The sequence below is a fragment of the Tachysurus fulvidraco genome, chromosome 17, assembly GCF_022655615.1.
Source record: "Tachysurus fulvidraco isolate hzauxx_2018 chromosome 17, HZAU_PFXX_2.0, whole genome shotgun sequence".
NCBI classification, from domain to species: Eukaryota; Metazoa; Chordata; class Actinopteri; order Siluriformes; family Bagridae; genus Tachysurus; species Tachysurus fulvidraco.
In genome coordinates this window covers 22112148-22128120 of record NC_062534.1, presented here as the reverse complement: position 1 = coordinate 22128120, position 15973 = coordinate 22112148, and the positions used below count along the sequence as shown (strand labels likewise).

Here is a 15973-nt window from a genome sequence, read left to right as displayed (position 1 = left end):
ACATGCGCACTGAACACTCTCCGCCCATATTGACAAGACCCACCCCTTTCTGCTCATTGGCTAGAAGTTTGTTTTGATTTTTGTTTTGTTTGGTTGCCTAACGCAGTTTTCAGAAGAATCTCTCAAATATCGGAGACCCCACCTTTAAATATGTAATCCCCGGTACATTACATCTACAGCTAATGACATGGATTAACATAATGTTACATAACATTTTTTTTTATGTTATAAAAAATCTTACTCAGAAATTACATTAAAAAGTTTTTTTGGATAGTTACTATGTTAATAGATAGTGTTAAAGTTGATGCATGCATGTATATTCATAAAATGTTCTTCCGTAATTTACATCTTTAACCAGAGCTTAAAACCTACAGTGTGTACAGCGGTTACACTAGCGCACCGTGTAAAGGTTTGGTTTTACTACACACGTCACTAGCAGTGGTTAGCAGTGGATTTGTTGGTTATCTTGTTTATTTTTTTTGTCCAGAGATGTCGTTCCAATGCTCAGTAATCACAACCGGCACCTTTACTATTGTACTTCTTATGTATTTTCATACAGAATGATTTAACACTGTAAAACCTGATACCATAAGAACAAAATTACACAAAATAGAGGTCATGCACTGCACTCAAAAACATCAAGAAGTTATTACAACGTGTTAAACGGATAGAGAAAACATGTCAAAAATACTTACCTCTCAAATAGAGTTTAAACAATACTGTAACCATGTTAGGATTTTTTTTGTTTTACAACTGAAGCCTACACACACGGTCAAGTTGACATGCAGTAGAACAGACGCGCCCTTTCGCGATGAGAAAAAGTCCAGTGTTTTTTTTGTTTTACGTTTGCCTGCACCACCTTAGCTAGTCCGTGCAAACCATCTGAGTGACCTTTAGCTGAGATGTCTCATTCTCTCACCATTTTTCCACTAACGCTGTGAGCTGTGATCAGGTGGATGTTTCAGGGTGATGGTGGTGTTTTGAGGGAGTTGCAGGAGCCTTGGCTTCCTCCGGGATTTCCCTCACTGCTCCACTGGAAGAGAAGAGTTAAACAAGTCAGGTTAGGGGTCCGGGGAACTGCTCAGACCGCTGGGAAAAATGAAAAATGACATCATTCATGTGAAATTTACATGCGTTCTAGACATTTCATATATGATGCATGTGGAATGTTATTCTACGCTAATTCTTATGCTTATAATTCTTATAATAATTATGCTAATTCTAATTAGTGAATCTTAACCGCTAAGTCAAGCTAATTACAAGCCAGGCAAGGAGAATTTTCATAAATTAACAAATAATTAAATAAATGATATAGAACAAATTTATAAATTGAACTTTATCCAAATGTGCTCAATCAAATTTCAAACGTATATAATGTTTGATGTGACAAATCTTCACGGCTCTGAACCAGGAAAAGTGGTTCTTAAGTAGCACCAAAACGTTGCTGGCCTAGACTTAAGAACCGCTTGTGTCCGGGGCTGTGGGCGGGGCTACTGTTAGCGCATTTGATAACGTACCTTAAGTACGTTACTTAAGTATGTAACTAATGTTTAATATACATTTACTTTACCGCAATATGATACATTAACAGCACACATACTAGTAGGTAGCTACGTGCTAAGGCTAACTTTTTTCTGTGTTAATGATAAAATAATGTTATGTACTTTCTCGATTACAACCTCCGTTTATATGAATTACATAGAGCACGTTGGATTTGCCGCTTAGCAAAGCCATGAGCATTAACAGTAAAGCAACATCCGCCATTGTTGATGTGTTTGTGTTTGCCGCTGCTGCGCTAACGTTGCTGTGAAACGTGACACGTATACAGTGACGTCAGACTCGGCTCTGTGATGGCTCTCTAACCGATGGAAAGGTAAACCGGTTCTTAGAAGGATCGCCAGTGGAACCAACTTTGAACCAGCACCAGCACTAGCTCTGAACCAGCACCCGGTTCTTTTTGGTGGAAAAGGGGTAATTGTGCCCTGCCTTGTGCCTCAAGTCCCCCGAAATAAGCTCCAAGTTTTCCGCCACCAAGTGTAGGTTAAACCGATAGATTGATTCATAAAATTATCATTAATTAATTAGTGTAATCAATGTCCTAAGTCAATAATGTCTTATTCTTCCATTCCTTACCTAAACCTTTTGTGCATTTGTGTCCAGTGTTTTGTGCCTTGACAGAGCGTTCAGGAACGACAGCCTCTGAGGTTTTTGTTTTCCAGCTAGCACGACAAGCTGCATATTTTTGTCTTAATAACTAGTTTTTTCCCCCCAGAGGCTAAAAATGTAGTTTCCTCCTGTTTTGGTTGTGTCCATGTTGAATACTGAACGTCTTTGTCATGTTTCACTCCACAGCAGTGGCTAATATGAAGCTCATATTAGACTTTAAAAATTTGTAGTTTTTCATACGGATTTGTTTTTTTACCAAGACTACTAGGAGCAAAGAATTACAGGAAAGTTACAAAGAAAACAAAAACTTTATATCTTTAAAGTAAACAATGATATCACATCCATATCTTTTTTTTATCTTCAATCACTAAAGAGGGGGGCACGGTGGCTTAGTGGTTAGCACGTTGGCCTCACACCTCCAGGGTTGGGGGTTCGATTCCCGCCTCTGCCTTGTGTGTGCGGAGTTTGAATGTTCTCCCCGTGCCTCGGGGGTTTCCTCCGGGTACTCCGGTTTCCTCCCACCGGTCCAAAGACATGCATGGTAGGTTGATTGGCATCTCTGGAAAATTGTCCATAGTGTGTGAATGAGAGTGTGTGTGCCCTGTGATGGGTGGCACTCCGTCCAGGGTGTATCCTGCCTCGATGCACATATACACATCTCACACTGAAAGACAACAGAGTCCTGGCTCATTTTAGATCAGACTCACAGTCAGAAAATCATTCATTCATGTTTATACTGATTAAAAAAGTTTCCTATAACATGCCTCATTGTGTTTTGAGGGTCGTTTGAACGTCCTATGTTTGACTTCGTATGTAGACTAAAACCAGCACTGGATAATGGAAAAGTCTAATCAGATCCTCATACTCCTATACAGTGGATCTTAAAAGACTCGGTTTGACTTAAGAGAGCATCATGCGTTTGTAATATAATTATGAACTCAGCACTTTAACTCAGTCTTTTGGGAATTACCCTCCTGGTGCTGAGACCTTTAGCAGGTGTTATTTCAACCCTGATCCTAAATTATCCGTTGCCTTCGCTCGTAGGTAACGCCCATGACAGCCCCTACCTCAGATTTCTTCTCTTAGCCAATGACATTCATTCATTCATTCATTCATTTTCTACCGCTTATCCGAACTTCTCGGGTCACAGGGAGCCTGTGCCTATCTCAGGCGTCATCGGGCATCGAGGCAGGATACACCCTGGACGGAGTGCCAACCCATCACAGGGCACACACACTCTCATTCACACACATACTCACACACTACGGACAATTTTCCAGAGATGCCAATCAACCTACCATGCATGTCTTTGGACCGGGGGAGGAAACCGGAGTACCGGAGGAAACCCCCGAGGCACGGGGAGAACATGCAAACTCCATACACACAAGACGGAAGCAGGAGTCGAACCCCCAACCCTGGAGGTGTGAGGCGAACATGCTAACCACTAAGCCACCGTGCCCTCCAGCCAATGACATATCAACCCTTATTTGATTTCCCTTCTTTTTCCTGGCTTCACTTTTGTCTTTCTTTGCAGTGCTCAGGTTTTTAAGAGCTGGCTGTATGAATTGAGCTCGAACAAAAGGAGTCGCTTTTGTGCACCGAGGAACATAAGAAAAGAAAAGAAAGCTGAGGTGCAGGATATTTAACCTTGGCTGGAGGAGCTGAGGAATTGAATTATCAAGGAACAATGAGTCTAAGGGTATGAGAGGTCAGCTGCTCATGGCAAGATTTGGAGAGCGGCAGTGTGGAAATCCTTGAGGATGAAAGATGAAAACATGAGGGGTTTTTTTTGTGTGTGTGTGTGTTTGTGTCTAGAGTCGAAAGAGTTCAGACGCAAACACAGGACGTTATGTTTCACTCGGTCTGGATCATTCTGTAGGCTCAACACCATCGCTTTAAACTTATTTTACTCAACATTCACTTCTTCATTCGTTATAAGACATTACCGAACTTCATCGCTAAGTCTCAGCTCATACTAAGCAGAACCGATATTTTGATTCTTACTTTCCAAAATTAATATGATGTCTTTAAGCTGTATTTAGGCTTCTATATAATAAAAGACTTTCACAAATCTACTAAACACGGCAGATTAACGTGTAAATATTAACATGGACATGTCTGAGATTTGAAGCCGAACTTAAATTCTATCATCATCATCTGTGGGTCCAAGAGAGGAAAATCGGTCTTGCTTGGGAGGGATGGTGTCACTGTTATACTATTACCGTCATTCACAGTGATGCTAACCATCTGTAGCAATGTGTGGTATGTAGAAGAGGGCAGTTAGCACTCGATGAAATGTGCTTAGCTGTTAATACATTCATAATAATACATTTAATAGACTTACAGCTTCCTTTAAAACCACTGAAAGTGCAGAAACATGCTAACCAGTCTGTGTTAGAGACTAAAGTTAATAATTTAAAGTGAAAGTGACGTACGGCTAAGTACGGTGACTGCGTTGCCCGGGGAGCAGATGGGGGGTTCGGGGTCTTGCTCAAGGGCACCTCAGTCGGGGCTGTTCCGAGACTCGAACCCACAACCTTAGGGATAGGAGTCAAATTCTCTAACCATTAGGCCATGACTTCCCCCTTACTTCTAGTGTATTATAGAGTTGACTATAGATTATAGAATCCTTTCCAATTTCAAAGTCATTTTCACAGTTTGCATGATCCTGCTTCCCGGAACAATCTCTCTTTCTTACAGCTTCTATAAAAGTAAGCGTAGAAAGAACCACAGGTAATGTACATACTGTATATCCAATCTGAATTGATATGTTGGTAAAGATTAGATTACCGGTCTTTCTGCGGGAGAAGATCTTTTTTAGTATGGAGACATCTCCAGGAAGCTCTGGTTCTTTGCTATCGCCTGTGAAACCGTATGGAAAAAAAAAATTCTAATTTTAGTTTTAATTTCATTCATTTTAATGAGTTAATTTTAGTGGCTGAAGACAAACACCTTCCCATTTTAGATGCTTATGTACAAAAACTAAATATTTTGGGTTTTAGGAATGTTTCTAGGAATATTTTAAGCCCTAGTATACCAAATACTTATGAAACGCTACAAAGTCTTGAGTGGAGTGAGACGTGACAAAGACGTTCGATACTGAACATGAACGCGATAAAACCAAAAATGGCGCAAACTCCGTTTTTTGGCGGCTGGTTTAAAAGAGTTAAAGCTAAACGAGGAACCTGGTATGAATGGACCTTTTGGTGTAACGATCACATGTAGATCATAAAGAAAACCACATTTCTTCCATGTATCCTTAAGCTCACTTAACCCCCTACGAATCGATCGTAATTACTACAGACGTCCTCCGTCAACGTTACTTAACAGACATGGATCCGGAAACCCGATTCCCGTCTGAACAGCACTAAACGCATGGCTGAATGCATGATGAGCTTTCTATTATATTTGAGAAAACCTTTACAGTATGTTAAATGTACCTTGTTTATTCATCCATGAACTGAAGCCATCTAACGTTATGCCTTTGGTAAATGATACAATAAATAAAATCACGTCTCAGACTCACATCAAGGCTCGGTTAGGTCTTATAAAATGTTAGCAAGGAAATCGTTGACATACAAAAATTCTAAAAGACAGAATGCTTTAAGATTTGTGTAGCGGCTTGGTGTGTCAGTCTCGAATCACGTACTGTGATAGCAACTGCTCGCTGCCAGTCGCTACTACTCGCTGCTAGCCGCTGTATGTTATCACGTAGTATCACTACGACCCAGACATACTACCGGGTCGTGTGACCTGTGACGTTATCTAATATCTGTAGCACATAAACTCAACCATTCCTGTTGCATTCTGAGACAGCGTGGTGTTTCCATACTGCAGAACCCCAGTGAAAGCAGTAGGTCATGTGGATATCCCACACTTCCTGTTTAATGAATACTGAGAATTTGGACATGCTCCTCATTTGACGTATTAATCCACTTGTAAGTTTCATTGCACCATAAGGAGTCTGCTTGAGGCTAGAAGTTTCACAAAGGACTGTCAATCGAGAGCATTAATTTGAATATTAGGCCACACCCAGAAAGATCCCATCACCAACAAGACATCATCAACTTATCTGGCATTTAAAGCTTAACATTTCATCAGATTATCTTATTGTATGCTACATTCAGGCTTCGCTAGATGTTGAATATTATCAAACTATATATTTCTGTTTGACGCGAACAGTCAGATGTTATCGAGTAGGATTCCAGCTTTATATATATATATATGTATATATATATTTTATATCTTAATAAAAAAAACAGATGTTAACACCAGATGGGAGCTCAAATATATTTAGGCTGAAAAATACCTCACAAAAAAAAAAAACAAAAAAAAAACCACAAGCACACAAGACTTCAGACAAGTGCAGTGAGACAGTGCACAGAATGAAAGAAAAAAAAAGGCTACATGTTATAAAAAAAATACTATTAAAAAAAACTGCACTATATACAGTACACGTGGTATGTGTTAAAACACAACATATATATCCTAGGCTACTGGTTCTTAGCGATTAATACTTACGTCGAGCCGGAAAACCCGCAACACACAATTGGAGGAAAACGATATCTACCCTCTTCTACATACCTGAGCTCGCAGACAGCCACAATTGACTAGCATCACTCAGATTAACAGAAAACAATGCAATGCAAAATCTAATTCAAAATAACAGCAGATTTTTCAGAATCCGACATGTGAAGTTATGAATGCAGTCAGAGCCGCCTTAAATTCACGTGTGCGTGTGGAACCTGAACGCGGCTCTCATACAAAGTCATTACACGTATCTTCCATGGTAGAAGATCAACAGAAGAATCCTGTGCTTGCAAAAAACACAGAAAATGCTTAGCAAACTTTAAAAAAACCTGTACACAATAATCACGGAATCCTGGATGGACCGAGAAGAAAGAGTAAGATCATCCCTCTTGCCCTGAAATCACAGCAAACGTAGCGGTTTTGTGTCATCTTCACGATTCAAAACAGTCATCTCAGGAGTTTAAGGGTTCTGTGCCGATAGCATCCGGTCAAGCGTTAATGTAAAATCACAACCCTTAAGCTGGAGGATGTTTATCATAGTTTTTACCTCTACGAGCGAGTGCCAGTGGGCGATGGGTTTGCGTGGGTAGGTCAGCATCTCGTTCCAGTGATCTCGGCCCAGGCTCTCGGCCATGTTCCCCACTCGACACACGCCTATGATCTCGTTATGGCCGACTCTGTGGACGACAGAAGATTTAGTCACGTAAAATTTTCCTTTGCTACAGTAGGTATAAAGCTAGAAAGAAGAATGCTGTGAATCAAATCTCTGCTTAAAATCCGCTGTTAACGGTTTACTCGAACCTCTTATATTATAAACCTGGACTTGAGAGTAACTTAAATACATTTCTTTCAGGACCACTTTGTCAAATGAGAATTTATTAGATGATATGCATACAGTTAGTGTTGGCGGTATGGTTCTGTTCTGGGCAAGAATCCACGCGCCCGTCCGTTTGCATGAACAGAGCGGGGAGAGCAGCGACTAGAAAATAGAATAGACCCCCCGTATACCAGAACCACTGATCATGCATTGTATTAGATATGCTCGCTTATGTGTTTTTGGAAAATAATAAATGAATAAATGGATAAATAGATAATGAAATAATTAGAGAGAGAGGGAGAGAGAGAGAGAAAAATATGTGGAGATTTATGACATAAACTGGTACAACGAACACGGGTTCCGGCATGGTGGAGTCGGGGTTGGAGGAGGGACTTTAAATCGCAGCAGCAGCGAAGCGCTAAAAAGCGGCTCGATGAATGGGGATTTAAATGGCCGGGTAATATGGATGGATTGGTGCGCGTCGTGGACGGCTGATTAACAGCTGATGCACGCTTGACGACGTGGCCTGCCAGAACTAACGCGATGCTTGATTGTTGTGTCAGTCAGCTGTATGGTCTGGTCTTTAGCAGCAATCATTTAAAGACTTGAAAGAATGAAATGCAGGAAGGAATTAGTGTTGGGTCTGTGGTGAACTCAAGAGTTTGTGCTGACAATTATTTACATTGACATTATTTCCTGTTCAGTGTCACCCAAATGAGGATGAGGTTCACTTCTGAGTCTGGTTCTTCTCGAGGTTTTTTTTCCCTCACCACAACTCCTCAGGCTCGTTCATTAGGGATAGATGTTAGAGATAAATAGTATATTATATTTTTTGTAAATGAATTTTAAACTTTATATGTATGTACTAGTTTATTTATTTATTTATTATTATTATTATCATCTTGTGTTTCTATACGTCTGTAAAGCTACTTTGAGACAATGTGAACTGTTAAAAGTGCTGTACAAATAAAATGAATTGAACAAATAAATTGAATTGAAGTACCGCTGCTGTTTCATCCATATTTATATTATAAAAATGTAAATATTTTATGCTTTAATATTTAGAAATTCTAAACAGGGAAAGTCTAATTAATTCCGTTTGTAATCAGATACCTGCTGTTTAAAAATGTCACACCTCATCATCATCATCATCATTAAGAATGAAGTAGACACAGAGAAGAGCACTCACACATTCTGTACAGACAGCAGTCAAGATTTAAAGGTTTCAAATGTTTTAAGAATCAGAGCATAAGAATCAGTGATTGTGTAAAAGATCTGCAGAGTGAAGAGATTTACACAAAAATGTTTAATTTTTTGCAGGAATTTTAAGTAGAATTAGAATAAATACATAATATCTTGTGTGGTGGAATCAGATTTTACAGAGCTAGACCTTTCCTTTCCTTCTGTGGAATGTCCTGTTATAGCTTTATATATATATATATATATATATATATATATATATATATATATATATATATATATATATATATATATAGCGCTTATTCTCTAATGGTTTCGGTCTCCATTTGATTATCAAGTGTTCTTGTCTGATCACGCATTAAAATCTGGGCCATGTTTCTTTTGGGTGTGTCTCTATCAGCGCTCTAGCTCCGTATTTATGGTTGGGTGTATCGTGCATAAGAGTCGGGGTTCTCCAAAGATCTCTGACTCGCTACACACTGTGACTCTAACAACTCAATTTCTGGCCACATTTTAATTTCCTCATCAGTCAGCTTATCATATAAAAACATAACTAAACATATTAAATCTAAAGTTTTATATGTCATATATATTTGTTAGCTTAATTGCAAGATCTAATAATAGCTAATAGGTATTATTATATAGTTAAAGGCAGGGTCTCCGATTTTTGAGAAATGGTTCAGAAAACTGAGTCGAGCCGAATAATAAACAAAAATCAAAGTAGTCAATGAGCAGAAAGGGGCGGGGCTTGTCAATATGCGGCGGAGAGAGTGTTCAGTGCGCATGTGTGACGTTAGCAGAAAGCGGTTTTAACATCGACATGGAGGATAAAAACAAAGAAAGAAAGCGAAGAAAGACTTACGATAAGGACAAGAAGTAGGACGTGTTAATATAGGATCAGCTTTCCAGCGCTGGAGAGAACTGAAGGAGCAGGAAGTTGGCCACATATTCACAGGTTGGAGTTTCCCGAGTCAATAACTCCTGAGCTAAACGCTGTTACTACACAAATAACACCTCTTTTCTATTGTAGTAATGTAGAGAGGCAGCTACAACCGCGTTTTGTGTAGTAACAGCGTTTAGCTCAGGAGTTACTGTGTGGCCGACTTTACTTAAGATGCCGAGGCGCTTTTTTCCTTCTCGATAGGTGAGTAACGTTGGTTTTGCTTTGTTACACAGAACTAATATATGCCTTTGTCCTTTACATGATTATGCTTGTGTGGCATTTTTGCTTGTTTGTTTATCTACAATCGTATTGTTCTTCACTTCAGCTATGATAAAGACACATTTCTTTCTGTTAGTCGCCTGGGTTACGTATGTATGTGTGGGCGGAGCTATCGATACAGGGGTGGTACCCATTTGGGTTAGGGGCGTGTTTGTTTTGGTGATTTTATATGTCAACATTGGCTTTCAAACATCGGAGACCCTGCCTTTAATGGCTAGTAAATTTTTTTTTCAATTAATTAAATGCCAAACAAAAAGTATCTATAAATCTATGAATGTCAAATAACAAGTCTGACAGTTGGAGTGACTTTTTATTTAATTAATTAATACATTCATTAATTTTGAGATGAGAAGCTTAAAAAATGACACCTGACAGCTGTCCAGTAATTGATCATAGTGAGATTCGATGCTCCCTAGTTTTTGCCGTGCATCGTAGAATTATTGATCCGTTTCCTGACTGCTGAACCAGAGAGCTGATCGAGAGCGTCTGCACCCTCACATAATGCACTTTTAATGTTTTCTTCCTGTTTAGACCCTTGCCTGTATTTCTATTATGTACTGTACGTATGTTTTGAGCAACACGAAGGACAATGAAACAATTATTTTACAAAATAACTAAGCATTTGCTCTGACGTTCTTTCATTCTGCCTCTTCAACTCACCACACAACCTCAGAACAAAAGGCTTCCTGTTTGAAAGTAGAACCTTGGATGAAACCTAAGAATCTTAAGAACCCTTGAGGAACATGGAATAGTGAAGGCATCTTGTATGGTGTATATAAATAAACAAGTATTCTGTATGTGAATATGAGACCACGTCTGGAGTAGTATTTGGATGTACTAATCCAACAGGATGACATTCGATCATTAATTAAAAAAAAAAAAATACTGCTTCCATCAGCTTGTATTGTATTTTCTCTTCAGCGACATGCCAATATGAAATATTTAGGCATTCCTGACATCCCTTCAGGATTTCTCACGTAAAGGTCACATGTAAATAGCCGCATAGAAAAGCCTTCTTTAAGAACAGCATTTGCCAGACTGTCAGACTGTCCGGGAAGGATGCCATAGCTCCTTCATTCTATTGGTACAGAGTCATGAACGGCTTTAAATGCTTATCCCGTACGCAGGGTTTCCTCAGAAATGCTCTTTAACGTCCCCAGACATCACAGTCCATCTCGTTTGATATGGAGTGAGCTGCTTGGAGCGCGTCTTGATTGAGACATTAATGTGTGTTTGCCAGGGAGCGATGCGGGGAGGCTGAGTGGCCTTGAGGATAGAAGGATAGGGAAGTTCGACAGATGATGTCTCATAAAATATTCACTCTTAACCATGCTTTGTATCTAACTGCCACGCCGCTTCCTTCCTCATTATCGCTTCGTGTATCGCTTCCTTTCGTCCATTCCAAATCTTATGTACTGGAAAAATTCACTCGTAGATGATCTCTTTCCGTTAATTACGTACATTTACAAACTAAATTTATTGAAGTAGTTTGGCCAAAACATCTATAGATATATACAGGAAATTCTGCATAATTCCTTTTTAGATGTGATGTATTAGTTCAATGTAAAATCAATTAGAATTAAAGCATTACATTTCTTTTTTTTTTGCCATTTTATTTTGTCTTTTTTGTTTATACTGTTTATAAATCTTAATAACATAATGAACGTCATCGGAAAAAGTGACCTGTTTCGTGGCGGTTCTACGACGTTAAACGTAACTATATACGGATAAAAAAATAATGACCTGTCGTTCTATAATAAATAAAAATTGTAATTGTTAAATTGCTGTGGTACTGTATGTGAGCATGAATGAACGCAGATTTTCTGCAGATTCCGACCGAGATGCACCGTGTGACATCATTACAACACGCATTCACCTAAAGCTATCTTCTGGTCATTTGAGTAAAGCATGAGTACAGCTATCATAAAAGCTTGTTACATCATTTAATCAGTTTTTTGCAAAAAACAAAACAAAAAAAACAAAACACAACAAAATTACGCAAAAAATCAAGAAATTTTGGCTGCGATCATCACAACGAATAAATAAATAAATAAATAAATAAATAAATAAATAAATAAAAAATTGCTTTCGAAAACCCGGAGGGATTGTTCACTATATGTTATACTTTAGTACTAGAGTCCATCAGTGTATATGCATCATGTGACATGGTACAACAATAGCTCTTAGTCTAACCTTCTCCAGCCCATTAGGTCCTATTGATCCCTGTATACTAAATATCATAAACACAGCTGGAACCTTTGGGATTAGTCGAGTGGTCAGTGGAAAAATCCGAGCAGCATCATCTTTATGCATGATACGAATCTGGGGTTGCATGCAGAGTAGAGTTCAGCGTTTCTCATCTGTTTTGGGTTTTTTTTTTGCTCACTCTGTAGGAGAAGAGGAGGAGTACATCTGCCACTGCTACTAAATCCTGGGTTTAGCCAAAAGATTTTTAAATGAGACGCCTCCACAGTTCTGGCTGTGACCCTGGGCAGAGCTTTATCGGCTTTTGAGGAAAAAAAAAATCTTGGCATGGAAACTATAGTGCGTATTGGGTTTCTTACCGATCGTAGTCCATCACTGCTATTAACAGACTTATTTGGTCTATGTTCTCAGGAGGGACGTCGAAAACTATGGCTTCGTTGTAGACGGGGTTCAGGGTGTTCCTCTTGGTAGACGTTTTCCGCTTTTTCAGTCTCCGTCCGTCGCACATGATGGAGACTTTTACGTAAGGGTCTGAAATGTAGCAGAAATATTAACTTTCTTGAATGATCAATAAATATTATATAACATTTTAAACAGAAACCCTTGACCTTCAAATTAAAAGGTTTCTTGTGTTTGCTAAAAAAAAAAATACAACCTTTTTTCTGAAAGTTAGTCAACTTAGCAAACGCACATCTAATTCGATAGCAACACAACACGTTAAATCTATGGATTTAAATTTATGGATTAAATCTCTCCTTCTGGATTTCCTGAATATTATCTAATCGTATTTCTACCCACTCGCCACATTTGCAACTTCCTCCATCCTATGTTGTGTCCTCTGGGCAGCTTTTGGATTCTTCCTGACATTCTTCTTGAATTTTTTTGCTAAATGTCTTACAATGCATTCTTCAGATTAGCTCTGAGCACTGCGCTGGTCGAGTCAAAATGTCGCTACACTTTTTTGGAGTTGTTTTTTTGTAGGAAATAAACCAGAATCGTTTCTATTGTGGTGACACGATGGTGACGGACAGTGTTGGGCAGTAACGCTTTACTGTAACGCAGTTACTTTTGACAGTAGCTAATACTCGAACGCATTAGTTTGTAAATAAAGTAACTCCGTTACCGTTACCATATGGTGCGTTTGTCTGTTACTTTTTTAAATTAAGTCATTTAGGCTGAAGTGTAGCCTACAGACTAACCTGTTTACAGCAGCGGCGCATTGTAGGATCGGTGGATGCCAACCTGTAAACACGAAGATGCCGCACTGTGGGCGTGTTTCCGTTTATTCAAGTATGTGCGGCAGTAACGGCGAGAGAGCAAGACGAGTTTCTCAAAGTGGAAATATGCTCATTATAGCACTTTAGTTGAGCATAAAGACAAAACCATTTTAGTCAAATGTAAGCTGTGTCTTTCGGGTTCAAAGGTCCTGTCTACCGCGATAAACAGCAACTCCAATCCAGAGGTAGAAACTACATGAATCAACGAATCTAGAATCTAACCCGGTGTCGGTGGACACACTCGAAGTGAGTCAAGCCCCTCCAGCCAAACAACAGCGACTAGATTTTAACCGGACTGTTAGCCAGGGGCAGATTTGTGTTTGTATAGACCATAACGCATTAAAAGGGCATTAATGGGAACATTACTTTATGGTGTAAGTAATCAACAAAGTAATCGAGTTATTTTTTGAATGAAGTAACTAGTAACTGTAACTAGTTACCGTTACTATTTCTTAGTCACTAGCACAACACTGGTGACGGATAGCGTTCCCTTCCTCACAGATCCACTGTCTTCCTTGTTGCCTACTATTTCTCCTAGACCATAAAACAATTCAAAAGACTTAACTCTTTTTCCCAGATGCCAAAAAATGGTATTTGCTCCTGTTTGGTTGTGTTCATGTTTACAGTATGCTGTATGAATGCCCTTATGAAATTAGACACTCAGGACTTTAAGAATTTGTAGTATCTCTGCTTGTAACTAGCCTACCAAGAGAATTATATACATAGAAAATTTCCGAAAAAACAAAAACAGATCCTATACAAATTTAAACAGTGATATCAAACCCATTTCTGCTCTCTGAGACGCCCCAAGTGTTTGTTTTAAGGTTTTAAGGTGTTTATCTCCATCCACTAAAATTCAGTGTATGGTTATCAACAGAGGGATAAACACATGGCTGACACTGTAAGACATTTTAGATGTCTGACTCATTTTAGATTAGACTCACAGCCAGAAAATCATTCATCTGTTTACATTGCTTGAAAATGTCCCTTTCGATTCTACTGACAAACTGGAACAGATGTACTGGTAAAAAGAGTTGAACTTAGAGATAAAAAGTTTACCTGCTTCATTAAAAAAATGTCTCAAGTGTTCGACAGTCAACAGATTTCGGTGTTTTAAGTTTAATGTGCGAAAACATAAAAAAACTTCTGTTTGATTTCTAAAACTTGTCATAACAAATTTTAGACATAATAAATTGGGATAAAACTTCTCTAAACAGGGCTATGTTCGGCTGTACGGTTTACAGCGCATGTATGCATTCGTATGTTGCCATGTTGATGAAGGTAATCCTAAAAAAATGAACCTTCGGATCTACTAAAGATCAGGGGTTTATTATAAAGACAATTATTCAAGAGGTCCAGTCTGGGTTTTCCTTATATTATTGTATATTATTATATTATATGAGATTATAATTAAGACACGGAATACCTGAGGCTCCTGTGATGTCCATAGCTTTCAGGTTTCTGGCTTTGATGATGGTGATGGTCAGTCGGCCGGCGGTCGGAAGGTAGCAGAGCGAAAACATCAGGTCGCCCAAGTCCACGTTATCCTGCAACATCATCACAATGTACACAAAATACACTCAACTATAATTACATGTTATTTGAGCAACTACTACAAACTACAGTATTAATAGCCATATAATATCATCCATATGATCCATATCATCCATATGATATATAGTGGTATGATCTACACTACATCATAATCCATCCACAATCCAATCACAATGATCTCCAATACATTATAATCCATCCACAATACAATCTAAATAATCTCCACTGCATTATAATCCATCCAAAATCCAATCTCAATTATCTCCAGTACATCATAATCCATCCACAATCCAATCCCAATGATCTCTACTATAATCATAATCCATCCAAAATCTAATCCCACTGATCTCTACTACACTACAATCGGTCCAAAATCCAATCGCATTTATCTCCACTACTTTATAATCCATCCACAATCCAATCACAATGATCTTCAATGCATTATAATCCATCCACAATCCAATCCCAATTATCTCCAGTACATTATAATCCATCCAAAATCCAATCTAAATAATCTACACTGCATCACAATCGGTCCAAAATCCAATCGCATTTATCTCCACTACTTTATAATCCATCCAAAATCCAATCACAATAATCTTCAATACATTATAATCCATTCACAATCCAATCCAAATGATCTCTACTACATTATAATCCATCCAAAATCCAATCTAAATAATCTACACTGCATCACAATCCATCGAAAATCCAATCACAATGATCTTCAATACATAATAATCCATTAATAATCTAATCCAAATGATCTCTACTACATTATAATCCATCTGAAATCCAATCGCAGTTATCTCCACTACATTATAATTCATCTGAAATCCAATCCCAACGATCTGTACTATAATCATAATTCATCTAAAATCTAATCCCACTCATCTCTACTACACCACAATCGGTCCAAAATCCAATCGCATTTATCTCCACTACTTTATAATCCATCCACAATCCAATCCAAATTATCTCTACTACATTAGAATCCATCCA

The 15973-nt window shown here is 38.5% G+C and overlaps 1 protein-coding gene across 3 annotated transcripts in view; it reads right to left on the bottom strand.

Annotated features, from left to right (window-relative positions):
* Positions 1–492: 492 nt before the first annotated feature.
* syt9b (synaptotagmin IXb) overlaps positions 493–15973 on the bottom strand; it is a 55562-nt gene continuing 40081 nt past the window's right edge. Inside the window, exons 4-8 of one of the 3 annotated variants that reach the window (XM_027136022.2) lie at positions 14844–14964; positions 12500–12671; positions 7244–7373; positions 7032–7090; positions 493–1033 (exon numbers count right to left, since the gene is read on the bottom strand). In XM_027136022.2, coding sequence (XP_026991823.1) covers positions 949–1033; positions 7032–7090; positions 7244–7373; positions 12500–12671; positions 14844–14964 — 567 coding nt within the window. In that variant the 3' untranslated portion in view covers positions 493–948. Of the gene's footprint in view, positions 1034–4956; positions 5029–7031; positions 7091–7243; positions 7374–12499; positions 12672–14843; positions 14965–15973 lie in introns of all 3 variants that reach the window. The other 2 variants (XM_027136024.2, XM_027136023.2) reach the window with 2 other exon arrangements.